This window comes from Poromitra crassiceps (assembly GCF_964638095.1).
Source record: "Poromitra crassiceps genome assembly, chromosome: 1".
Taxonomy (NCBI): domain Eukaryota; kingdom Metazoa; phylum Chordata; class Actinopteri; order Beryciformes; family Melamphaidae; genus Poromitra; species Poromitra crassiceps.
Genome location: NC_139623.1, coordinates 68,756,280 through 68,783,478, shown reverse-complemented (window position 1 = coordinate 68,783,478; position 27,199 = coordinate 68,756,280). Strand labels below are relative to the sequence as shown.

Below are 27,199 nucleotides of genomic sequence, written 5' to 3'. Positions count from 1 at the left end.
TCTCTCTCTAGGCGTATAGCCTACAACAATAACTTAATTTGTTCCTTAAAATACTGCGAGGCAATTAATGTCCCTGCTTTAAAAAAAGATCGACAATTTGGGTGTCTGCACATCAGGTGGTGCCTGGAGACCTGCGTGCGTCAAGTGCTTTGGCTAATCTAACCTCGCGTCACCAGGCTCTTTGGCTAATCATTGATCGATTTGGAAAGAGTGCAGGGCGTAGCTGGGTGGACAGTGGTTTGTCACTGTAAGCCTCCAAGCAGCATGGTGAAGTGAAGATCACATTCATAATCAACAACAAAACAGGCCGATTCCAAACGGACTGTGTGGAGATGATCGGATAGGTGACAGCACAGCAGCAGCAGCAGCGGGGACAATGCGTAGCTTACTCACCTTCTTGACATTTCTCGCATTTACCTGCACCACGGCCGCGAAACCTTACGCCGGGTTGAAAACTTGGGGCCGGTTCAGCAAACTCCCCTACCCCGGAGACAAGGCTTTCCTCTACGACACGTTCCCCGAGGACTTCATGTGGGCGGTGGGCACGGCGGCGTACCAAGTGGAGGGCGCGTTCGAGAAGGACGGCAAGGGGCTCTCCGTGTGGGACACTTTTACGCGCGGCGGCACCCGGAAGGCCACCGGGGACGTGGGCAGCGACAGCTACCACAGCGTCCACGCCGACATCCGAGCCATCAAGCAGCTCGGGGTCAGCCACTACCGCTTCTCCCTGTCCTGGGCGAGGATCTTCCCCAACGGCACGCGGGGCAGCTACAACGAAGCGGGCACCAACTACTACCGTGCGCTCCTCAAGAGGCTGAAGGCGATCCGCGTGCAGCCCGTGGTGACGCTCTACCACTGGGACCTGCCCGAGCAGCTGCAGCAGCGGCTGGGCGGCTGGAGCAACCCCGAGCTGGTGGAGCTCTTCAGAGACTACGCCGACTTCTGCTTCCACACGTTCGGCGACGAGGTGAAATACTGGATCACCATAGATAACCCGTTCGTGGTGGCGTGGCACGGGTACGGCACGGGAGTAGTCGCGCCCGGGATCAAGAACGACCCTGACCTCCCGTTCCGGGTTGGACACAATCTCCTCAAGGTGAGGGGCAGGTAGTGATTTGACACCCCGCCCTCATTGTTACCCCCCTCCTCATCTCAGAAATGTTTGCTTAACACTTTCTATGAAGTACATGTGTCTAATACTTTATAGCTACTTGCAGCGCAGCCTAAATAATGCCATCATTATGATTCATAATGCATTTATAAGTAGTCTCTATCCTATAATAAGAATGCGAAGTGTGTGTGTGTGTGTGGTGTGTGTGTGTGTGTGTGTGTGTGTGTGTGTGTGTGTGTGTGTGTGTGTGTGTGTGTGTGTGTGTGTGTGTGTGTGTGTGTGTGTGTGTGTGTTGTATGTCATTTTGTATGTCATTTTATGTGCGATCCTGTTGAATCTGAACAGTAAAGAGCACCCCTGCAGGTGGGAGACGGTTTTAATTGGGTAGGCTAATTAAGTCGACTATAGGCAAAAATGGCTAATTTAGTGACCACAATGACTCAGACTGGTTCAGCACCATGGAGAGCTCAGGAGTGGAGGAGACCACAGGTGAGCTGAGTTGTGATCAGCCAGTGAACTCTGGAGCAGCACACATGTGAGCAGAGTTGTAATCACCCAGTGAAGTGGACTGTGAAACCCCACTGGGGAGAGAGAGGAGAGGCTGCATGCCAACTCTGAGTGAGGCCTGTAAATGGCCAGTCACACAGGGACGGGCATTCCACTATGAACAGCAGTTATAATCTGCATAGACGGTTATAATGTTTTATAACATTACTCATAATGTTATAAAGCTTTTTGATTTGAATGAAAAAGATTTGAACAGATTGTATGTGTTTATAATGTTATAAAACATACCTGTCTATGGTCAATTATAACTATGCCTATACTTATAATACATTACGACATGTAATACATTATGGCATGTCCAAAGTCCGGCCCGGGGGCTAATTGCGGCCCTCGGCTTGTCTCTCAAAATATGCTATATGTGGCCCTCCACACAGTATTGCTTAATTAAGCAAGTTCACTTTGCATTTTTTCGATTCACCTAACGATGATGATTAACTTAACGATGACATCACCTAACGATGATGATTAACTTAACGATGAAGCACTATCACACAAAATCCTTGTGTGATCCATGTGATTTATTTTTTTAAATAACTCATATGCAAGAAGCAGCTGGCCCCCCACTATTTTCACATGATCTAATCTGGCCCCCATTCAAAAACGATTGGACACTCCTGCATTACATGTGTTATAAGTATGATTATGATGTATTATAGACACTGGCTTAATAGAAAGTGTTACCAATGTTTGCATGCTTGCACTGTGTGATTATGAATTTGACTGAATATCCTCGACTTTGAATGCATCTTTTTAATCTTCATCTTTTTGTAGTCCCACCCCTCTCTTCATTTTGTCTCTCATCCCTCCCCACCACCTTTTTTTCTACTCCTTCCCTTGTACTTGTACTTCTAGTTTTATTGTGTGTGAGATTGTTTGCTGATTTGATTGCTGTGTATATTCTGTGTATATTTGACACTTGAACACCAATGTCCTCTCAACAATTTCATCTCTTAAAGGAGAACTTCACCAAACACAATGCAAAAAAAATAAAAAAATCAGCATTGTTTTTCGGTGAAGTTCTCCTTGAACCCATCTCTCTCTCTCTCTGTCTCTCTCTCTCTCTCTCCTCCTCCATTCTCTCCACCCCCTCCAGGCTCACGCGGCTGCCTGGCACCTCTACAACCGCCGCTATCGTCCCTGGCAGCGGGGCAAGCTGTCCATGGCGCTGGCCTCTCACTGGATCACGCCCAGCCGCACCCGGCGGGAGAGTCTGAGGGAGTGCCAGTGTTCCCTGGACCACGTCCTGGGCTGGTTCGCCCGGCCGCTCTTCACCGACGGGGACTACCCGCCCTGCATGAAGGAGAGGCTGGGCTCCCGGCTGCCCTCCTTCACCCCGGAGGAGAGGGAGTGGGTGAGGGGGACGGCCGACTTCTTCGCCCTCTCTCACGGAGCGACGCTCAGCTTCCACCTCGTCAACGACAGCCTGAAGTTTGGCCAGCAGGAGGAGCTGGACCTGAGGATGCTGCTGTTCTGGGTCAGCGCTGAGTACGACAAGCCACCCATCTTTGTAGTGCAGAGCGGATGGTAGGTCAAGTCAAATGAAACATATTCTTATCATTACTATGTTTTGCCCGCTCATTTCCAGTACAGTATTTCCCAGCGCACGCAGCTCACATGCTTCGCGTGCGAGCCAGCTGCACCAACGGTCGGCACTCATTTCTACCGTGCCTCCATGTCTCACACACAGACGCAGCTGTGTGTGTGCTGTGTTGCTTCGCCCCGTTGTGTCCACTCTTTTGTACCAGGCTTGTGAGGTGGAGGAGAAGTACATCTGTGTTGTTCTTGTGTGTTTTTCTCTGCTGTGCCGGTATAATTCACTGTGGCAGCCTGTTGTGAGACCTGTTTTGTCATAATTTCTGCCCAACAGGTACGTTCTCGGCAACACCAAGACAGAAGACCCTAAACATATGTACTATCTCAAGAGGTTCATTGTAGAGGCACTGAAATGTGAGTAAAAGTAATGGTCAAATGATGAGATGTAATCAGTTGTATCTATTATCTTTCTATCAATAAGATAAAACATTCTAACTTAGTTCAGTACTTGAACTAAAAACCCATAGACTGCCTCCCATTTTTGATATTCGCACAAACCATTTGACATGAAAGTGAAAAATCACAAGTCAGAGAAGGTAACTTGATGTTTCACCTATGATCTGAAACGGACCTCCCTCCTCTCTGCCTCTTCCATAGCCATCAGTATAGATGGTGTGAACGTGATCGGCTACACGGCCTGGTCCCTGATAGACGGCTTTGAGTGGCACAGGGAATACGGGATTCGGCGAGGACTTTACTATGTGGACTTCAACACTCCTGACATGAAGAGGGAGCCAAAGACATCTGCCACATTTTACAGGTCTTTATGACATGGATCGGTGATTTTGACTTTGAATAACATTCAACTATTTTTACTCTTTCAATGTATTAGAGGCCATTTACAGCTGGCATTAACATGCGTTTTCTGTCATCAGATTGCAATCAGATAGTACTTGACCCCATTAGCCTGATTTCATTGACACCTGGCGTTAGCATGCGTTTTGGGTGATCAGATTGCAATCTGATTGCAATCTGATCACCCAAAATGGGTGTCCCCCCACATTGTATTTACACTTGTGTTCAATGTGTACTCTTCGTGGATTTTTTTTTGGTGTGAAATCGGTTGTGCAATAGTCAATTTTGGTGAGTTATTTCTATATGCAATTCAGTTATGTGACATGTATAGTAAACATAGGCCTACTTTTTTCAATTCCAGTGAATGATATATATAGCCTACATGTAGTGTTACATTTTTTATTTTATTTTTTAGTAATTTGCTTCACTGACTCACAGGCTTTGCATAAAAACGAATGCTGTAAATTGTACAAGGAACCCTAACCGCTAAACTATAAATGTTTAGCCTGCAAAAGCAGTTACATGAATGTAGCCTACTTTGTGTTAAACATGACCAACACACTACAGCAGTAAAAACAATAATAGGCTATAGCTTATGGTGTGAGGAAGTGTAACCTCTGTAAACAGCTGTGTTACACTATGGTAATTATCCCTGCCTGCCAGAGAATACTTTATTGTTGTTGGATTGTTTATTTCCAAATAACCTAGCATGACCAACAGTAATGATATCAAGAAAATCCTTATGATTATTATCATGATATTGATTTCAACCAGATCACCCAGCCCAATTTTTGGTAGTAGGCTATACAGCCCCCTGGACAAAAATGCACCAGCTGCCCCTGGATACGGTAACTCTGCAAACTATAACCGCCAGTCAAGAAATACTTTGCAAGGTAGCTAGTGTATGCTTAACAAACAACATAATTGGTAGAATGGTGTAAGTACGGAGATCTGCTTATTGCGCACCTCCTTCGGCGTCTGCGAGAGAGCAGGAGAGAGAGAGAGCAGAGGGGAGCGCACCGCACGGGGCTCAGTCTACTGAACATAATGGCATTCCATTGACTTTTAATTGCGTTTCATTGACTTTATCATGGGCCATTCACTGTACTATGTAAACAGCAGTGCTTTGAGCAGCGCTCAGTATGAACACCTCGACCCGAGCGGGGAGTGCGCTCCAGGTTTGCAGAGCTCCACCTCGCGCTGCCTTCCTGGAGTAGATGCTCGTTAAGATGCAGATGCAGATGCGAGTTTTTCGCCGGTGAGCATATCTCTCTCCGCTTTGTCTCTCTCCCCCTCGCTCTCTCCTTCCCTCTCTCAAATTTAGCTAGAAGCCAAGCTATGGCGGCTGCCATAGCTTGCCATACTGAATTGACACCCTTGGGGGCGTTTACACCTGTACTTTCAACTGGTCAAGCACAATCTGATTGCAATCTGATGACAGAAAACGCATGTTAATGCCAGGTGTAAATGGCCTCTTAGTTATATACAACAATAGGCTTGGATTATTCCTACATTCTAAAAAGCGGGTGGGTAAAGCATGGCACCGACCCGGCCAGAATTAGATGCACTAATAGTAGCATATTGTTAAGGGTCTTTATATAAAAGTGTCCAATGTAATTATGTAATGTTGCTTGACAACTGAATAGATATTTCCCTCCGCTCCTCCTTGAAGTGATGCTCCTCATCTGTGATTCTTCCTGCAGGAAGCTCATCCAGAGGAACGGCTTCCCTGAGCTTCCAGAGAACAGACCGGCACAAGGGCTCTTCCCATGTCATTTTGCTTGGGGTGTTTCTGCCAACTCCATACAGGTGTGTGTGTGTGTGTGTGTGGGGGGGGGGGGGGGGGGGGGGGGGGGGGGGGGCATCAAATGTGACTGTGGCAGAGGTCAATGTGTGAGACCATTCACTGCATTTATTAACTTTTGACCAATGAAGGTAACTAATCTACAAATATTGACTATACCTTACTGCTGTATGACTGTACCTTACTGCTGTATGACTGTACCTTACTGCTGTATGACTGTACCTTACTGCTGTATGACTGTACCTTACTGCTGTGTGACTGTACCTTACTGCTGTGTGACTGTACCTTACTGCTGTGTGACTGTACCTTACTGCTGTATGACTGTACCTTACTGCTGTGTGACTGTACCTTACTGCTGTGTGACTGTACCTTACTGCTGTGTGACTGTACCTTACTGCTGTATGACTGTACCTTACTGCTGTGTGACTGTACCTTACTGCTGTGTGACTGTACCTTACTGCTGTGTGACTGTACCTTACTGCTGTGTGACTGTACCTTACTGCTGTATGACTGTACCTTACTGCTGTATGACTGTACCTTACTGCTGTGTGACTGTACCTTACTGCTGTGTGACTGTACCTTACTGCTGTGTGACTGTACCTTACTGCTGTATGACTGTACCTTACTGCTGTGTGACTGTACCTTACTGCTGTGTGACTGTACCTTACTGCTGTATGACTGTACCTTACTGCTGTGTGACTGTACCTTACTGCTGTGTGACTGTACCTTACTGCTGTATGACTGTACCTTACTGCTGTGTGACTGTACCTTACTGCTGTATGACTGTACCTTACTGCTGTGTGACTGTACCTTACTGCTGTGTGACTGTACCTTACTGCTGTGTGACTGTACCTTACTGCTGTATGACTGTACCTTACTGCTGTATGACTGTACCTTACTGCTGTATGACTGTACCTTACTGCTGTATGACTGTACCTTACTGCTGTATGACTGTACCTTACTGCTGTGTGACTGTACCTTACTGCTGTATGACTGTACCTTACTGCTGTGTGACTGTACCTTACTGCTGTATGACTGTACCTTACTGCTGTATGACTGTACCTTACTGCTGTGTGACTGTACCTTACTGCTGTATGACTGTACCTTACTGCTGTATGACTGTACCTTACTGCTGTGTGACTGTACCTTACTGCTGTATGGGAAACACAAAGAAGGTTGGAATTTGGTTAAATTAGGACATTTGGTTTGTGTACTACTGAATCTTAAAGCACAACAAATCATGCATATTTAAATCTTGACAACAAAATGTAATTTTTCTTCTTCTTTTTACTCTGATTTGGGGTTGTATTGTGTGTGTAGAGAAACCGAAAAGCGTCTATAGTTAGTCTGCTCCTTGTGGAGGTCATGATTCATAGCATTGTTTTGAATTGACAGTTCTCATGGTGAAAGTCCAACAATCCTCCCTTAATCATAAACCAAATAACCCCACGCTGCCTCTTGCTGGCTAAAGCTAAAACAGCACAGGGCCAGCACTTTCCATCAATTTGCCCCATTTGGCCTCTACTCGCCCCTGTGTGTGCGTGAGGTAAACACAGCGTGAGGTAAACACAGCGTGAGGTAAACACAGTGTGAGGTAAACACAGCGTGAGGTAAACACAGCGTGAGGTAAACACAGCGTGAGGTAAACACAGCCTCTGTGTGTGTGTGAGGTAAACACAGTGTGAGGTAAACACAGTGTGAGGTAAACACAGCCTCTGTGTGTGCGTGAGGTAAACACAGCGTAAGGTAAACACAGCGTGAGGTAAACACAGCGTGAGGTAAACACAGCGTGAGGTAAACACAGCGTGAGGTAAACACAGCGTTTGACTGTATGTTTAGACTTCTGTGTCTCTCTTCTACATCTCTGCTTTGCTCCAGGTGGAGACCACGCCCAGCCAGTTTGCCGACCCCAGTGTTTACCTCTGGAACGTCTCCAACAATGGTGAGCTGAAGAGGCTGGAGGGCTTCAGCGCACCGCCTTCACGCCGCACCACCCAATGCGCTCATTATGCCACCATCCGCCAACAGGTCTGTCTTTTGAACGTGTCTGCGGAAGAGAATTAATCATTCATCATAATTGATTGCATTTATATATCGCCTCTAGTTTCTAGAGGGTGCTTCACATATCCGGGTGATGCATGGCAGCCCGTTTGTGCCAGAACACCCACCACACATCAGCTGTCACGGTGGAGAGTTAAGGACTGAATGTGCCAATTGAGTAATGAGGGATGATTAGGTGGCCATGATGGAAGGCCTGTGTGGGAATTTAGCCGTGGGGCAGCGGGGTTCATCCGAAGGACGGTGCTCACTCATATATCCACATGTACATATGTACATGTGTATCATATCATATATCCTATCTATATATCTATATCTATATATATATCTATATATATACTGTATATATATATATATCTATATATATATATATATACTGTATATCCTATCATATATCCATATGACTACACATTGTATGTAGTTGTAAACCCCACTGCCACCTCACATATGATACAAGATTTATGTAGCTGCCATCTTAGCCTCTCCTTCCCCTGTTTCAGGTGGATGAAATCCGACAGGTGGGGGTGAGTCACTTCCATTTCTCCCTCAACTGGTCGGCCCTGGTGCCCTCGGGTGACGTGGCCCGTCCTAACAGCACTCTGCTGAGCTACTACCGCTGCTTCACCCGCCAGCTGCTCCAGGCCAACGTGGCACCGGTGGTGACACTCTGGCACCAGGGCAGCAGCGTGCCCGCCTCGCTGGACACGCCCAACAAGTGGCTCAACAGGTCAGACGGAGCTCAGCTAGGAGGACTTGGGGATTTTGGGGTGGAAATGATTCTAACTTGACTGGTCCCAAGGATAATTTCTCTCTTGGCCCACCCTCCCCACAGGGAGGGATTCAGTGCCACTTCAGCAGGGCAGATGCTTGTTATTACAAAAGGTTGAACCCTGGGTCCTCTGGTTAAAGGACATTCTCCCAATTCAGTACGCCACCTTATTTCTATTTCTCATTCAAATTGAAACTATACATGGTTATGAATTGCATGACCTTCAGGCCCATGGAATCTGTTTAAAACCCATTGTAATGGTTAAAAGGAAATAGATGGAGTCAATGAGAAAATTGGCATTCTTTCCTCTCTTTTGGAGATGTATGGTCTTCATCTGACAACAGCATTCTGCTAGTCCATCTGCTGGTCCGTGTTGGTTCCTGCTAGCGAAGAACATAATATTGTCTTTTCTTCTGTTACGCACCCTAGACCCCTCCGAGCCACCAGGATACGCCCCATAATACTCTGCATTCATGTCATGTGGTCCTCAGGGAGACTCTGGAGGCGTTTGCAGATTATGCCAGGCTGTGCTACAGAGAGCTTGGTGCCTACGTGAAGCTCTGGATCACGCTGAACGAGCCCAACGACCAGATGGTGAGCTACCAGGAGGGCCATCAGATGCTGCGGGCGCACGCGCTGGCCTGGCGCGCCTACGACCGAGAGTTCAGACACACACAGGGAGGGCAGGTCAGTTGTCAGTGTTGACGCAACCGTGAGTAAGACTTGTGATCCAACATACTTGGCCGCCCGCTACACAGCTAATCCATATAATGTGTGTGAATAATGTTATTAATTTACCACTGCATTTATGTAGCCTACTTAACACAGACACTCATTTGTTTTGATTAGATAATAAGAAGTGAAAACATTGCTTATTTGTATTGTGCAACTTGCAAGAGAGGATGTGTATACTGTGTGTGTGTGTGTGTGTGTGTGTGTGTGTGTGTGTGTGTGTGTGTGTGTGTGTGTGTGTGTGTGTGTGTGTGTGTGTGTGTATACATACACACACACACACACACACACACACAGTATACACATCCTCTCGCTACATATATATATATACAGATCCTAAAAAGATAACTTTTCAGAAGATTGACATTTCTGTTTTGAAAATACCGGTTTTTGATTGGTTTTATGTGATATTTAATTTCTTTAAATACTGTTTTGGGGGGTTTTATGAGCTGGAAGCCAGACTTATGCAAAGTTAAACAAATAAATACTTGAAATATTTTACTTTGTGTGTAATGAATCTAGTATAATCTATGAAAGTTTCACTTTTTGAAAGGAATTGTGGAAAAAAGTAACTTTTCCATAATATTCAATTTGTTTTAGAAAGGATCTGTATATATATATTACATAAAAGTGTGTGTGCCCAGGCAATATTTCATTCAATATATTATATCAGTCTGTAATTATTTTGGGGGGCATGGTGGCACAGTGGTAGCGCTGTCGCCTCACAGCAAAGGTCCTGGGCTCGTCTCCTGCCTGGCTAGGATGCCCTCATGTCCCCAGTGCACCCAGGTGGGCCAGCTCGTCATAAGGGCCTTTCGTCAAAAGGGCCTTTCTGTGACAATAAAAAGACGGGCTTGTCCATCCTCATTTGGTTTATATTTATTTTATAATTTATGATAATATTAAACATATATTTTTTTTAATGTGGATGATTACTTTAACTGCCATGTTTTGTGTTAAGGCCTCCTGACCAATGTGAGTTTTCCCTCATGCTCTCAGGTGTCCCTGGTTCTGCACATGGACTGGGTGGAACCAGCCTTCTCTTTCAGCCGCGAGGACGTGGAACCGGCTAAGAGAGTTTTAGACTTCAGCGTGGGCTGGTTTGCAGAACCAATCTTCGGCAGTGGGGACTATCCTCTGGGCATGAGGAGCTGGCTGCGTCAGCTCAACTCACTGGAGTACACATGCTTCTTTCACTTTGATATGTTCCCTTTCACAGGCAGTGCTACACCCCATCCCACAGTAATAGATTACATACTACACCCCATCCCACAGTAATAGATTACATACTACACCCCATCCCTGAGTAATAGATTACATACTACACCCCATCCCTGAGTAATAGATTACATACTACACCCCATCCCACAGTAATAGATTACATACTACACCCCATCCCTGAGTAATAGATTACATACTACACCCCATCCCCGAGTAATAGATTACATACTACACCCCATCCCACAGTAATAGATTACATACTACACCCCATCCCTGAGTAATAGATTACATACTACACCCCATCCCACAGTATTAGATTGCATACTACACCCCATCCCACAGTAATAGATTACGTATCACAGCGGGATGTTTACAGTCACTATGAAGCAGGATCTTGCCTCTGTCATTTCATGCATTTATATAGAACAATATGATATTATTGGTTGACATTTCTAATGTTCACTTACTGAAGTAGTATGACTAGTTATGTTGTTTTGCAGGATGTTAAAGCAACACTTATTGAAGTAGTATGACTAGTTATGTTAATGTACACTTATTGAAGTAGTATGACTAGTTATGTTGTTTTGCAGGATGTTAAGGCAATAGGATTTTGACATCAATACAAAACAAAATACCCGTTTTGCAAAGGTTTTACAAATAAACAAATAAATAAAAAGGAACAAACTTCCTAAATAGTATTTCCATTATTCTCAGTCTCCATAAAAATACCGTTTTTGTTGTTTGTTTCCACAGGTTGCCAGTGTTCAATGAGGAGGACAGACAGCTGGTCAAGGGGACATATGACTTCTTTGCCATCAGCCACTTTAGCACCAAGCTGGTGACTCACGCCAAGGAAGACTCGTAAGATACTCTAACAGCAGTTCCCTCTCCAGTTTGAACTCCAAACTGCTCATTTCTGGTGTGGGTGCTGACACTCGTCTCCAGTGGTCAGTGGTACAGGGTATACACAGCTATACGGAGTATACCCACTTGTTTTTCAGTCGACATTGAGTATACCCACTTTTAAATCCCCTCTATACCCTATAGCAGTGGTTCCCAACCACCGCAACGCATTTGGTACCGGGCCGCGAGCTACAAACATAAATAAACGTCAACTTGAAACTATGTTTCAACTACCACACAGCCTAAAATATTATAGCCTATGTTTATTTATTTTTTATTATTATTTATTTTTTATTATTAAAATTGACAACCTTTTTTTTCATATATCTACCGGTCCGTGGGACAAAAAAGGTTGGGAACCCCTGCCCTATAGTACTATTGCTACCTAACAGGGCAAGGAGTGAATGTGTAGCTATCTATTGTTGTTTGATTAACTGTAACTAAATATGAGCTTTAGCAAAATAATTAGCAGTGGTGCAGCCTATACTGTATTATCTTTGAGTTAAATATATAAATATATATATATCCATATAGACCAATGTAACCGGTGAACTTCTGCATTGTGTTGTGTTTAAATGATCGGACCCAACAACCGGGATATCTTCAAGATGATGCTGTTTATTCTGACATAAAAGAAAAGAAAATAATTCATCCTCCACGGTTCAATACTTCTTTCCACCACAATCCTCTTCCATCAGGGAACAGAGTAAAGGGTGCAAGAGGGCGGACATTGAATTCAAACTCAACTACGGTACGATATTAAACAAACAGTGGTATTGTGCAAAACTCTCTATTCACGGGCTCTATTCTCCCCCTGGCCTTAGGCGCTAAACTGGCCTTAAACGCAAAAAAACACGCTTTACGCCTGCCTACCGCTGACTCAGGAGGATACCGTCATGTTTTTACGCCCCGAAATGCGCTTTACGCTGAAGAGGCGTGGCGCAGTACCAGAATAGGCCAGAATGGGTGTTTCGGCCTTAAACACCAGCCTAAAGTGATCTTCCCAACGGCCGCTAATTTTGCGGTTAACGCTTTTCAAAACCAGGCCTTACTCGGTGCGCCGGCGGGGATGCTTCCCACGGAGTTATTCAATCACTCTCTCTGCCGCTATCTCACTCTCTCTCTCCCCTCTCTCTCTCACTCCCTCTCTCTCTCGCGCATCAATTTCTGCCCCTATAGCGCACTGCAAGCATCAGATCTGAAAGGTATACACCACAGAATGACAGAACCATCAGTATTTTGGGGGAAAGGCCACTAATTTATATGTAGGCACTAGGCAGGCATAATGACAAATGAAAAAAAGTTGTTATACCGTAGTTTTGAGCACCTGTCATTCAGAGGCTGTTGGATCATCCTACCTGTCTGCCGTGCAGAGGGGGAGAAGAAAAGACAGCGAGAGAAAAATGATGCAATCATTCTGTCCAAACTTTCACCAATATAATCTCATCGTGACATCCAGGGATAGACTATATTTTGCTAGCCGATATGTTTAGAACATTATTCTCACTTTGATCAGATATAGTGCTTGCTGTATTTAAACTGCCGTGAGATTTGTTTGAGGAGCATATCGAGACAGACGGAGATAAAGAGGGCAGAGACGGAGGGAGGGAGGGAGGGAGCTCAGAGCGCTTTGGTCGAGGGGGCTTTAGGGCTTTTCTGACCGGACTGGAGTCGCTCCGTTCGGATCGGAGCTGGAAGGGAAGAATGTGATTGGTTTACTGGAGATCACCAATCCAACACTTGTGAATAAATCTACGCTTAAAAAGGTGTGGTTAAATGGTTAGCGCGGCGCATTCTGGCATTTAGCGTCAAGGAAAAATTAGGGAATGCACGTGACCACGCCCACTAATAGCGCTGCGCCAAGCCATAAACGCAAATTTAAGGCCAGGGGGAGAATAGAGCCTGTTACGTGTGAAACAAAACACAGTAAACATACCTGACATAAAAGAAAAGAAATCATCCTCCTCTCTGCAATACTTCTTTCCACCACAATCCTGCATAAATGAAAACCACAAATGCGGAAATTCAGTGAGTGGATTTCACTCATTAAAATACATTCATACAATGATCAAAACATGGAAATCTACGAACTAACAGGTGCATCCATACTTTACAAAGGTAAGACTAACAAAAATATAAACAGGAATAATCTGAAATGATAGGATGGAATGTGATATATTACAGAGGAATAACAACACCCACCTCTTCCATCAGGGAACAGAGTAAAGAGGAGGAGGTGAGGGTAGCAGGAGAGGCACTGAGAAGGACGAGCAACACTACAAGAGGTGGGACAATTACATGACAGCAGAGGTGGAGATAGAAGAAAACGGACTTAAAATAACAAAGAAATAACAGATATAGCGTAATTATATACAGTATAGGCTAACATCTGTTACACCAACCATTCCCAACCTGTGGGCCGCGAAGGTATTGCAAGTGGGCCACCAAATCATTTGCAAAACATTACGATCTTAGTGGGGGGGGGGGGGGGGGTATTATTATGTATGAGAAGATAATGCATTTCTCCATTTTTGAATGATGCCATTATTTAATTTGTAAGCAATTATTTGTTAATTAGCCGGCAGACAGCCCCTAACTAGTTTCTGATTTATGTGTGGTGCTGATGGTCAGCTACTTTTATGTTAAAATAAAAAGTGCTCTGGCAACTGCACATGTATCGGAGGAAGCATGTGTGTGTCTACGGCTCTCCCCAGATAGGCAGAGGGCGTGGGGCAGTGAGGGGAGAAAATGGAAGGGGGGGTGGGCAGAAAATAATAATAATAATTCAAGAAAAGTGCTCTGGATGCATTATTTGGCCTCTGTAACGTTAATGTTTACGGTCCATGAAATCTTTTTGAGATTTTCAACTGGGCCATGAGGAGGATTCCGAGCAGCTGAAAATGGCAAGTTCTGCCTTCCGGCTTAAGAGTTACTCTATAGGCCTTAGAATACCAGTCAAAAACTTTGGCCCAGAACCCGTATATTAAAGGGCAAAGCCAAAAAGCGTGTGACAGTGTACCCTCTAACACATACATGGGCAACATACGGCCCGTGGGCCGTATGCGGCCCGCGGGCGCCCCTGTGGCCCGCGATGGAATAATTTTTTATACAACATGCAAGATACCCGCTGAATAAGTGTCCAAATGTTCATGTCATTCTGGCCAATACTCTTCTGTTATAGCATTTCAGCCTGGAATAATATATGGAATATCTTTCAATAATATTTATGACTAAAAGGCTAAAAGTAATCTCATGTGTAAGAAATGACTGTTCTACATTGAAGTAGAAATTTAAATAATTAACTTGTTGGTTTTGGATTTATTTAGCTTCAAGAGTGCATTTTTGTTCTTGTGTGACCCTCAACACAGGCTTTGAGAATCCCGGGCCACTTACTGATACTTATGCTTAAATTAACCCACTCATATTCTGGTTTATTTCAAGAAAAACATTTCGGCCAGTGGAAATTCTAATTGGCTGGTAACTTTAAAATCTAGCAGCCATATTGGCAGGTGGTGAAAAAAGTTAATTTCAAGCCCTGCAGGGAGAGCAGGTGGTGACATAGGAGTGAGTGAGAAAAGGATCAAATATTGGTGGTTAAGACCGAATAATGACATCACAACTGTTCATTTAAAATGAGTTATTCCTCTAAACCTGCCTTCAAATGCCCAAAAATTTTCGCGCTGGCGCCATTCAGCCCTCAGCAAAAACTGGTAGCGAGGACATTTTTTTGTGGCCCTCTCTATCATCAAAGTTACCCATCCATGGGTTACGGCATGACAATATTTGTTCGGCCCCCGGCAACAATCTGGGTTTCTCATGTGGCCCCCCATGAAAAATAGTTGCCCACCCCTGCTCTAACACCTGGCACCTATCGCATAGTGGTGAGACAGATGGGTAAATCTTGTGCATTTCGATTTGGAATAATGAAGACGGTGAGCAACCTTGAATTGGATCAGCTGGTGTCTGCTGTTAACTGGGCAAGACTGGACCATAGACAAACTCCTGTCCCATATAATCTGCGACAGATCAACACCAAGTTCGTCCTGCCATGCCTCTCTAATCCTCTTAGTGGAGGCCCTGTTATAGTTATCGAACAAATGTACTAGTCTGGAAATAAGGTGCCTGGAGGGGGGGGGGCCTCAACAAGACCTCGGAAAAAGTTTGTTTGTCTGGGAGAACTTCAAAATCTCGAAACTTAGACCGTACATAATCTCTGACTTGTAGGTATCTGAACCAATGCGTGTTGGCATCCTTGTGATAAGGGTGTGTGTCAGACACATGTGGCTATCTGAAATGACCAACACCCCTCCAGGTTAGAAATGACCCTTACTCCCTGAAGTCAAGCAGTATAGAACTTAAGTGACAATGTACAAATACTACTGGCCCATTTTTTTGGTGAACTACAGTAAATATGCAAGAGTACTCTTACTTATATGTCGCTATTTAGAACACAAGGCGTTTCTCCTTTGCTGGACAGGTCTTCTTCAGGTACCACTAAACCACTGCTCAGCCCCTCTCATAAAGCCCATCTCCATCTGTGCAGGTACACCTATTCAGCCATGCTGGAGATCCAGCACATGATCGACACCACCTGGATCCTGCCTGGATCTTGGGGCCTGAGGAAAGCCCTGTCTCTCAGTCCTGTGGTGCCCTGGGGTCTGAGGAAAGCCCTCAACTGGGTGAGACACGTGTGATACTCTGGAGACACCGTGCAGACTGCTTTGTTGTCCTAATCAAATGGAGATCGACATGGAGACGTGGACTGACTCACTGTTTGTTTGGCGGGTGGGAGTGATGCAGAGCGGACGGGGAAAGAGTCATCTCGTCATCTAGAAAGTAATAGGGTTGACTCTTTGACCTTGTATTTTGTCAATGAGAGTGGGCAGTCCACATTATAATTTGTTCTATTGACATTGACAATAGGAAAGCTGAAGGTAGCAGAGACACACAATCATAAAAAAAGAAAAATAATTTTCACTGCAAATCCATGACTGGGATCCATATTGGGCACAATCACAGGTTTTTTAGTTCTCACCACCATGGTACATCAATCAATCAAATGTATATTTATATAGCACCAAATCATAACAAGAGTTATCTCAAGGCACTTTACAAATAGAGCAGGTAGAGGAGCAGGCTCTTTATTTTAGACCCAACAAGTGAAACAATTTCCCAATGCAACATGCTGCAGTCACCTGTAGTCAGGAATAGATCCACCATGCAACGTGCTGCAGTCACCTGTAGTCAGGAATAGATCCACCATGCAACGTGCTGCAGTCACCTGTAGTCAGGAATAGATCCACCATGCAACATGCTGCAGTCACCTGTAGTCAGGAATAGATCCACCATGCAACGTGCTGCAGTCACCTACAGTCAGGAATAGATCCACCATGCAACGTGCTGCAGTCACCTGTAGTCAGGAATAGATCCACCATGCAACATGCTGCAGTCACCTGTAGTCAGGAATAGATCCACCATGCAACGTGCTGCAGTCACCTGTAGCCAGGAATAGATCCACCATGCAACGTGCTGCAGTCACCTGTAGTCAGGAATAGATCCACCATGCAACGTGCTGCAGTCACCTGTAGTCAGGAATAGATCCACCATGCAACGTGCTGCAGTCACCTACAGTCAGGAATAGATCCACCATGCAACGTGCTGCAGTCACCTGTAGTCAGGAATAGATCCACCATGCAACGTGCTGCAGTCACCTACAGTCAGGAATAGATCCACCATGCAACGTGCTGCAGTCACCTGTAGTCAGGAATAGATCCACCATGCAACGTGCTGCAGTCACCTACAGTCAGGAATAGATCCACCATGCAACATGCTGCAGTCACCTGTAGTCAGGAATAGATCCACCATGCAACGTGCTGCAGTCACCTGCAGTCAGGAATAGATCCACCATGCAACGTGCTGTAGTCACCTGTAGTCAGGAATAGATCCACCATGCAACGTGCTGCAGTCACCTGTAGCCAGGAATAGATCCACCATGCAACGTGCTGCAGTCACCTGCAGTCAGGAATAGATCCACCATGCAACGTGCTGCAGTCACCTACAGTCAGGAATAGATCCACCATGCAACGTGCTGCAGTCACCTGCAGTCAGGAATAGATCCACCATGCAACATGCTGCAGTCACCTGTAGCCAGGAATAGATCCACCATGCAACGTGCTGCAGTCACCTGTAGTCAGGAATAGATCCACCATGCAACGTGCTGCAGTCACCTACAGTCAGGAATAGATCCACCATGCAACGTGCTGCAGTCACCTGCAGTCAGGAATAGATCCACCATGCAACGTGCTGCAGTCACCTGTAGCCAGGAATAGATCCACCATGCAACGTGCTGCAGTCACCTGTAGTCAGGAATAGATCCACCATGCAACGTGCTGCAGTCACCTACAGTCAGGAATAGATCCACCATGCAACGTGCTGCAGTCACCTACAGTCAGGAATAGATCCACCATGCAACGTGCTGCAGTCACCTGCAGTCAGGAATAGATCCACCATGCAACGTGCTGCAGTCACCTGCAGTCAGGAATAGATCCACCATGCAACATGCTGCAGTCACCTGTAGTCAGGAATAGATCCACCATGCAACGTGCTGCAGTCACCTACAGTCAGGAATAGATCCACCATGCAACGTGCTGCAGTCACCTGCAGTCAGGAATAGATCCACCATGCAACATGCTGCAGTCACCTGTAGCCAGGAATAGATCCACCATGCAACGTGCTGCAGTCACCTGTAGTCAGGAATAGATCCACCATGCAACGTGCTGCAGTCACCTACAGTCAGGAATAGATCCACCATGCAACGTGCTGCAGTCACCTACAGTCAGGAATAGATCCACCATGCAACGTGCTGCAGTCACCTGCAGTCAGGAATAGATCCACCATGCAACGTGCTGCAGTCACCTGTAGCCAGGAATAGATCCACCATGCAACGTGCTGCAGTCACCTGTAGTCAGGAATAGATCCACCATGCAACGTGCTGCAGTCACCTACAGTCAGGAATAGATCCACCATGCAACGTGCTGCAGTCACCTGTAGTCAGGAATAGATCCACCATGCAACGTGCTGCAGTCACCTGTAGCCAGGAATAGATCCACCATGCAACATGCTGCAGTCACCTGTAGTCAGGAATAGATCCACCATGCAACGTGCTGCAGTCACCTGTAGTCAGGAATAGATCCACCATGCAACGTGCTGCAGTCACCTACAGTCATGAATAGATCCACCATGCAACATGCTGCAGTCACCTACAGTCAGGAATAGATCCACCATGCAACATGCTGCAGTCACCTACAGTCAGGAATAGATCCACCATGCAACATGCTGCAGTCACCTACAGTCAGGAATAGATCCACCATGCAACATGCTGCAGTCACCTACAGTCAGGAATAGATCCACCATGCAACATGCTGCAGTCACCTACAGTCAGGAATAGATCCACCATGCAACGTGCTGCAGTCACCTGTAGTCAGGAATAGATCCACCATGCAACGTGCTGCAGTCACCTGTAGTCAGGAATAGATCCACCATGCAACGTGCTGCAGTCACCTGTAGTCAGGAATAGATCCACCATGCAACGTGCTGCAGTCACCTGTAGTCAGGAATAGATCCACCATGCAACGTGCTGCAGTCACCTACAGTCAGGAATAGATCCACCATGCAACGTGCTGCAGTCACCTGTAGTCAGGAATAGATCCACCATGCAACGTGCTGCAGTCACCTACAGTCAGGAATAGATCCACCATGCAACATGCTGCAGTCACCTACAGTCAGGAATAGATCCACCATGCAACGTGCTGCAGTCACCTGTAGTCAGGAATAGATCCACCATGCAACGTGCTGCAGTCACCTGTAGTCAGGAATAGATCCACCATGCAACGTGCTGCAGTCACCTGTAGTCAGGAATAGATCCACCATGCAACATGCTGCAGTCACCTACAGTCAGGAATAGATCCACCATGCAACGTGCTGCAGTCACCTGTAGTCAGGAATAGATCCACCATGCAACGTGCTGCAGTCACCTGTAGTCAGGAATAGATCCACCATGCAACATGCTGCAGTCACCTGTAGTCAGGAATAGATCCACCATGCAACGTGCTGCAGTCACCTACAGTCAGGAATAGATCCACCATGCAATGTGCTGCAGTCACCTACAGTCAGGAATAGATCCACCATGCAACATGCTGCAGTCACCTGTAGTCAGGAATAGATCCACCATGCAACGTGCTGCAGTCACCTACAGTCAGGAATAGATCCACCATGCAACGTGCTGCAGTCACCTGTAGTCAGGAATAGATCCACCATGCAACGTGCTGCAGTCACCTACAGTCAGGAATAGATCCACCATGCAACATGCTGCAGTCACCTACAGTCAGGAATAGATCCACCATGCAACGTGCTGCAGTCACCTGTAGTCAGGAATAGATCCACCATGCAACGTGCTGCAGTCACCTGTAGTCAGGAATAGATCCACCATGCAACGTGCTGCAGTCACCTGTAGTCAGGAATAGATCCACCATGCAACATGCTGCAGTCACCTACAGTCAGGAATAGATCCACCATGCAACGTGCTGCAGTCACCTACAGTCAGGAATAGATCCACCATGCAACGTGCTGCAGTCACCTGTAGTCAGGAATAGATCCACCATGCAACGTGCTGCAGTCACCTGTAGTCAGGAATAGATCCACCATGCAATGTGCTGCAGTCACCTACAGTCAGGAATAGATCCACCATGCAACGTGCTGCAGTCACCTACAGTCAGGAATAGATCCACCATGCAACGTGCTGCAGTCACCTGTAGTCAGGAATAGATCCACCATGCAACATGCTGCAGTCACCTACTGTCAGGAATAGATCCACCATGCAACATGCTGCAGTCACCTGTAGCCAGGAATAGATCCACCATGCAACGTGCTGCAGTCACCTGTAGTCAGGAATAGATCCACCATGCAACATGCTGCAGTCACCTACTGTCAGGAATAGATCCACCATGCAACATGCTGCAGTCACCTGTAGCCAGGAATAGATCCACCATGCAACGTGCTGCAGTCACCTGTAGTCAGGAATAGATCCACCATGCAACATGCTGCAGTCACCTGTAGTCAGGAATAGATCCACCATGCAACATGCTGCAGTCACCTACTGTCAGGAATAGATCCACCATGCAACGTGCTGCAGTCACCTACAGTCAGGAATAGATCCACCATGCAACATGCTGCAGTCACCTGTATGCGGCCCACAACTAAAAGTTTGGCCACCCCTGCAATACATGTTTACTTGTCCAGAGCTTTCATTACGTGGCCTCTGTAGAGCTTAATTATTAGACAGGTAATCAGCTCACTGACCCCTGAATGTTCAGCTGACTGAAAATACACAGTATACAAACACACACACATTCTCTCTCTCACACACATACACACACACACACACACACACACTCTCTCGTGGCAGAACTAGAGCTGTGACTTTTCGAGTCATGCATGAATGGGACATGAATGTGAACAGATATGGCTCAGTGTATCTTGAAAAAGACTTCTCTTTAACGGGAAGAAGAGCCAGCCCAAACTATAAGCTTCATCAAAGAGGAAAGTGTTAAGTCTACTCTTAAATGTGGAGAGGGTGTCTGCCTGCCGGACCAAGACTGGAAGATGGTTCCAAAGAAAATGAGCCTGGTAGATGAAAGACATGGTGCATAGCACGGGACATTATGTCGTCTGTTTGTAGACACATTCTTGTCAACACAAAAGCTCAAGAATAAGACATGATAGACTAGTAAATACTATAACTCTTTGATGTGTCTTTATTAAGATGACTTCTAACTACTGATCCACCCTGCAACGTGCTGCAGTCACCTAGTTTAGTTTAGTTTAGTTTATTAAAGGATCCCCATTAGAAGGACATGACTGCACCTCTAATCTTCCTGGGGTCCTGAACACAGAGAATACAAACATATAATAAAACGATAAAAAAAAATATATATATACAAGATTCAAGATTCAAGATTCAAGATTTTTATTGTCACTCCATGGTACAAGTACCACGTGTGAAATTCTTGTGCAGTGGACTCCGTTTACGACATAGTACAAATAGGCAACAAACAATAAGTAATAGGCATTAAGAAATAGGCATCAATAAGCAATAAGACAAGTCGGTGGCTTATACGACAGTGGCATATTCATTGCACATAGGTGCACATGTCATGTGCATACGTTAGACGTGTTCAGACATTTCAAATTCGACGTTTTATACATACATGTGCAAATAGCATGTACCTTATTAAACATACACTTAAATTTACAATTAAACGTTAGGCACCTTATTAAACATACACTTAAATTTACAATTAAACGTTAGGCATCCGTAATAGTAGCAGCTGCAGTACGGTACGGTACGACTACTGCACTATTTGTGCATATTAAGGAGTCTCGTGGCCTGCGGGAAGAAACTGTTCCTCAAGCGATTTGTGCGTGTTTTTGGAACCCTGTATCTCCTCCCTGAGGGTAGCAGGGAGAACAGGCTGTTGTGGGGATGGTTTGTGTCTTTGATGATCTTCAGGGACCTCCTGAGGCACCGCTGGTTGTACAGTTCGTGCAGTTCTGGCAGTTCACCTCCTGTTACGTGCTGGGCCGCGCGCCTCACCCTCCGTAGCGCTCTGCGGTCCATGGTGGTACAGTTCCCGTACCAGGCGGTGAAGCCGCCTGTCAGCAGGCTTTCAATGGTGCCTCTGTAGAAGTCCCCGAGGATTTCTTTCCTCAGCCCGAATTTCTTCAGGCGCCTGAGTCCGTGTAGTCGCTGTTGGGCCTTTTTGACAACAGTGGCGGTGTGGCCGGCCCAGGTCAGGTCCTGGTGGATGTTGACTCCCAGGTACTTGAAGCTGTCCACCCTTTCCACCACTGTGCCGTTGATGGTGATTGGGGGGTGTGCGCCCCCCCCTCTCCTGTAGTCTACAATGATCTCCTTGGTCTTGGAGACGTTCAGAGAGAGGTGGTTGTCCTGGCACCATTGTTCCAGTACCCCCACCTCCTCTCTGTAGGCCGTCTCGTCGCCCCCCGAGATCAGCCCCACCACCGCTGTGTCGTCTGCAAACTTCACAATTGTGTTTGGAGTTTGAGTCGCCACGCAGTCGTGGGTGTAGAGGTCATACCAGAAGGGGCTGGAGACGCACCCCTGGGGCGCTCCTATGCTAATGGTCAGTGGGGAGGAGGTGAGGTTGCCCACCCTCACCACCTGGCGGCGGTCTGTCAGGAAATCCAGGATCCAGTCGCACATTGCCGTGTTTAGTCCCAGATCCCTGAGTTTGCTTACCAGCCTGGAGGGTACTATGGTGTTGAATGCTGAGCTGTAGTCCACGAACAGCATTCTTACATAGGTGTCCTTCCCCTTCAGGTGGGACAGGGCGGTGTGGAGCACGTGTGCTACTGCATCCGCTGTGCTCCTGTTGGGGCGGTATGCAAATTGTAGCGGGTCGTGGTCCGGGGGGAGTGTGGGGCGGATCTTTGATATGACCAGCTTCTCAAAGCACTTGCTGGCTATTGGCGTGAGGGCTATTGGGCGCCAGTCGTTGAGGCTGGTCACTTTTTGCTGTTTGGGAATGGGGATGATTGTTGCTGCTTTGAAGCAGGGGGGGACTCGTCGGAGGGAGAGGGACTGGTTGAAGATGTCTGTGTATACGGGTGCCAGCTGGTGAGCGCAGGCCTTGAGGACCCGGCCGGGGATGCCATCCGGGCCGGCCGCCTTGCGTGGGTTGATACGCAGGAACGACCGGCACACTTCATCCTCAGTGATGGTGAGAGGGTGGTCTGGATCTGTGGGGGTGGGGGGGGTGGGGGGGGTTGGTTACTCAACATAACAGAGGATACAAAGAAAATCAGACGACAAAAAGAACATCTAACAGCTCAAACTAATAAGGTCAACAAATATACAACTGAGTGAAAATATGAAATGACGTATTAACAGATAACAGTACAATTAAACACACTAGACAGAGAAAAAACATAAAATAAACCACTAAAGATAGACAAAAGCTATTTGGCAAGGAATTGCTTTGTTTGTTTTCTAAAGGCAGATTTATTGTTAACAGTAGATATGATGTCCTTTGGCAGAGAGTTCCAGAGTGATATTGATCTATATAAAATGGTAATTTTCCGAAAATTGGTTCTTGGAGCTGGGAGTGTAAAGTGACCAGCCGCAGCACCTCTAGTGCTGTATCCATGCCCAGAGGTCATATTTAACTGATCAGCTAAGCTGGATGGTTTGTTATGACTAATTATGCTCCGCAGTAACATTAAGAGAGACAGAGACATTTTCTGTACAACCAACAGCCACGACAGCCGTGCATGCATGACATTTATACTTGTTCTGTATGAACAACTGAGTGCTAAACGAGCCGCCTTATTTTGAGCAACCTGCAACTTTTTCAGATCAGATTGTGAAGCAGAGGACCAGATTACAGGACAGTATTCTAAATGAGAGAGAACCAAGGAATGAATAACTGATTTGAGTATTGAGGGACTGATGAACGCAGAACACTTCCTAGTGATTCTGATTCCACTTCCCATTTTGGTGACAATATTATTTATATGTTTAGACCAAGATAGTGAATAGAATAGTAGTAGTTGTAGTAGAATAGTCAGGAATAGATCCACCATGCAACGTGCTGCAGTCACCTGTAGTCAGGAATAGATCCACCATGCAACATGCTGCAGTCACCTACAGTCAGGAATAGGAAGACAGTACAAACCGACACACAGTACAATGAAAAGAGGACATCATAAACAACCAAAGACAAACTGCAGTCAAATCAAAGGACTGAGCACAATATGGTTTGAAACACACCATCTTCTGATCTGGAGTCAGACACAGTAGCGTTGCACCACGACGTCAGAGGTCAGCAGCATGACATCAAACCATAGTGCTTTCAAACTCAATGAATCACACCTCTCTAAACCCTCCCCCCCCCTTCAGTGTAACAGTTGACATAGAAAATAATATTGCTACTTTGTTGCGTTACTGTAGGTGAAGGAGCACTACAGCGATGTACCGGTCTATGTGATGGCCAATGGGGTCCAGGAAGACTCAGCCCGCTTCAAAGACAGCCTGAGAGTCTACTACCTGTACAACTACATCAATGAGGCACTGAAAGGTGAGACACACACACACACACACATACATAGAACAAGCAAAAGGCAGTGTAGACGAACACAGAGTGATGATACCACCACACTCATACAGTATATTGGGTAATCTGAAGGAATACATGTTTACTTGTCCAGAGCTTTCATTACGTGGCCTCTGTAGAGCTTAATTATTAGACAGGTAATCAGCTCACTGACCCCTGAATGTTCAGCTGACTGAAAATACACAGTATACAAACACACACACACACACACACACACACACACACACACACACTCTTGTGGCAGAACTAGAGCTGTGACTTTTCGAGTCAAGGTTAAACACTGTACTGGCATCTGTCCTTGTTAAGTTTATTAGGTTACCAGTGACTGAGAATGACCATGGTCATCTGGTTTGAAACCTTGCACTTCTACACTAGGGGCTGTGTACACATTATATACCATGTCATTGTAATAGAGCTGGCAGCAAGTCTATACTGTCTCACAGTGTAGGAATTTAGCCAGGGGCAAAAATGCCCCAAGAAGTCTCAGAATGTCCCTAAAAAAACATGATTGACGGTCAAAAGTTGACCCCAAGATTTCAATCCTTTTATTTTCATTCAATTTAATTTCCATTTACATCTCTAACACACTCAGCACATGCAAGCTGGTTGCCAGAAGATGACAGTGTTGCTGTTCACACTAACACTTTAGCAACTTTATGCAATTTTTTTAATGCCCCGCAAAATGTGTAAATTACCCCATTTTTTTAGACAATGTGGTCAAAAGTTGACCCAATATATATATATATATGTAGCCTACAGTATATGTATGTATATATGTATATATATGTATGTATATATATATATCCTACACTGCTGTCTCACCAATAAGTGGCATCGACAGATCAGATCACACAGAAACTTGTAATCCATGTAGAAATGAGTTAAATACATACTAGTTAGTAACTATATCTATATATATATAAAAGGGAGCATGTGGGCAATGTTTGTTTGTTTCAATTTTTGTCCCACTGATGATGTCATAGAAGGCAATGTGACATCACTGATGTCATAAGTCACTGATGAGGTCATCAGTGATGTCATAAGAGCAAGAGCCCGCACAGCTTCTTTGTCTGTTCTGTTTCAGTTTTGTCCCGGAAGTGATGTCACTCACCTGGAAGTGATGTCACTTGAGCAATTGTGACATCACTGATGATGTCATATCAGTGATGTCATAAGAGCATGTGAGCCCACACAGCAGTTGGGCTGCAGGGCGGGCGAGCCTAGGATAGCGCGTGAGATGCCTAGTTTATTAAATGCTTAATGAAATCTTTAGAAATCAACTGAAATACTTTCTCATGCCGTTTTTTTGGTAACATTAATTAATGGTTAATGCTTAATAATGCGCAAATTGCATTAAATAACCCTTGATACATCAGTGCTGGCAGCTTATCATGTGAACATTTCTGAAGCGAGTCTGATGCAGGGATTGAACCAACAACCTTCTGCACCACGTTTATCTGAGTGAGCTACAGCCCACTTCCTCCGTCATAGAGCTGAGCGATGATATGGACAAAACAAATCACATCTTGGTATTTTTAGGCTGAACGATATAAATATGTCTGTATTTTCTACAAGTGGGCTAAATGTTCACTTTGAAGTCAAAGCCACATGTGAGATGTAGGGCTGGACAATATGGACACAAAGATCACAATATTTTTGACCAAACACCTCGGTATCGACTCTTTACCAAATAACCCTTTTCCCACTGTGACCTGTGTGTATAAAACAGTCAATCAAATGGAATGCCCCCGTCATCTGGAGATTGGTTCTCAGATCTTGTCTCTTTGCGTCCTCAGCGTACACTCTGGACGGTGTGAACCTGAAGGGCTACTTTGCTTACGCCCTGAGCGACCAGAGGGACCCGGGCTTCGGCCTGTACGGCCACGTCCAGGACGAGGTGATCATCAAGGCCTCCCTCTCCAACTATCGCAACATCATCCAGCACAACGGCTTCCCCGTCCAGGGAGCCGCTCCCCAGCAGTGCCCCAGCCGGCCGCAGCCCTGCCTAGGCTGCCACGTTCTGGCCAAGAGGCCAGTGGTGGGCTTCCTGATTCTGGTGGGCTCTGGGGTGCTGATCACTCTGGGCCTCATCATCTACTACACAGCCAGGAGACACAAGGAGTCTTACTGATGATGATGCTGATTGAAGGTTTTGTGTATATGGTGTAATGGAAAACTGTCTGCCCAAGTCTGACAGCACTGAAAGATAGTGATCATGTGTTGTATAGGGACGCACCGATATGAAAAATTTCGCCCGATACCGATATTAACATTGCTGTTATGGGCGCTAATATTTACAGTCGATATGATCTGTATTTAAAAAACTTTCTCTGATAATAAAATGTTGTACATACGTTGTGTACCAATGTCTGGTTAGGCTGTAAACTGTGAAACTCATTCTCTATGTATTCAGTGTCATGTCTATTCAAGGTGATAAATGTTCATGTTTGGTCAGA

The 27,199-nt window shown here is 45.7% G+C and overlaps 1 protein-coding gene across 1 annotated transcript; it reads left to right on the top strand.

The window, feature by feature from the left end:
* Positions 1–376: 376 nt before the first annotated feature.
* On the top strand, positions 377–26,874 carry kl (klotho; the record flags this gene model as incomplete). The annotated part of the gene is made up of 13 exons (XM_083638363.1): positions 377–1,096; positions 2,772–3,202; positions 3,546–3,625; positions 3,869–4,031; positions 5,770–5,875; positions 7,749–7,898; positions 8,429–8,655; positions 9,189–9,384; positions 10,429–10,607; positions 11,404–11,511; positions 16,097–16,232; positions 24,581–24,707; positions 26,540–26,874. The coding sequence occupies 13 exons, from the start codon at positions 377–379 to the stop codon at positions 26,872–26,874; spliced, it is 2,958 nt and encodes a 985-aa protein (XP_083494489.1).
* Between the last annotated feature and the right edge of the window lie 325 nt (positions 26,875–27,199).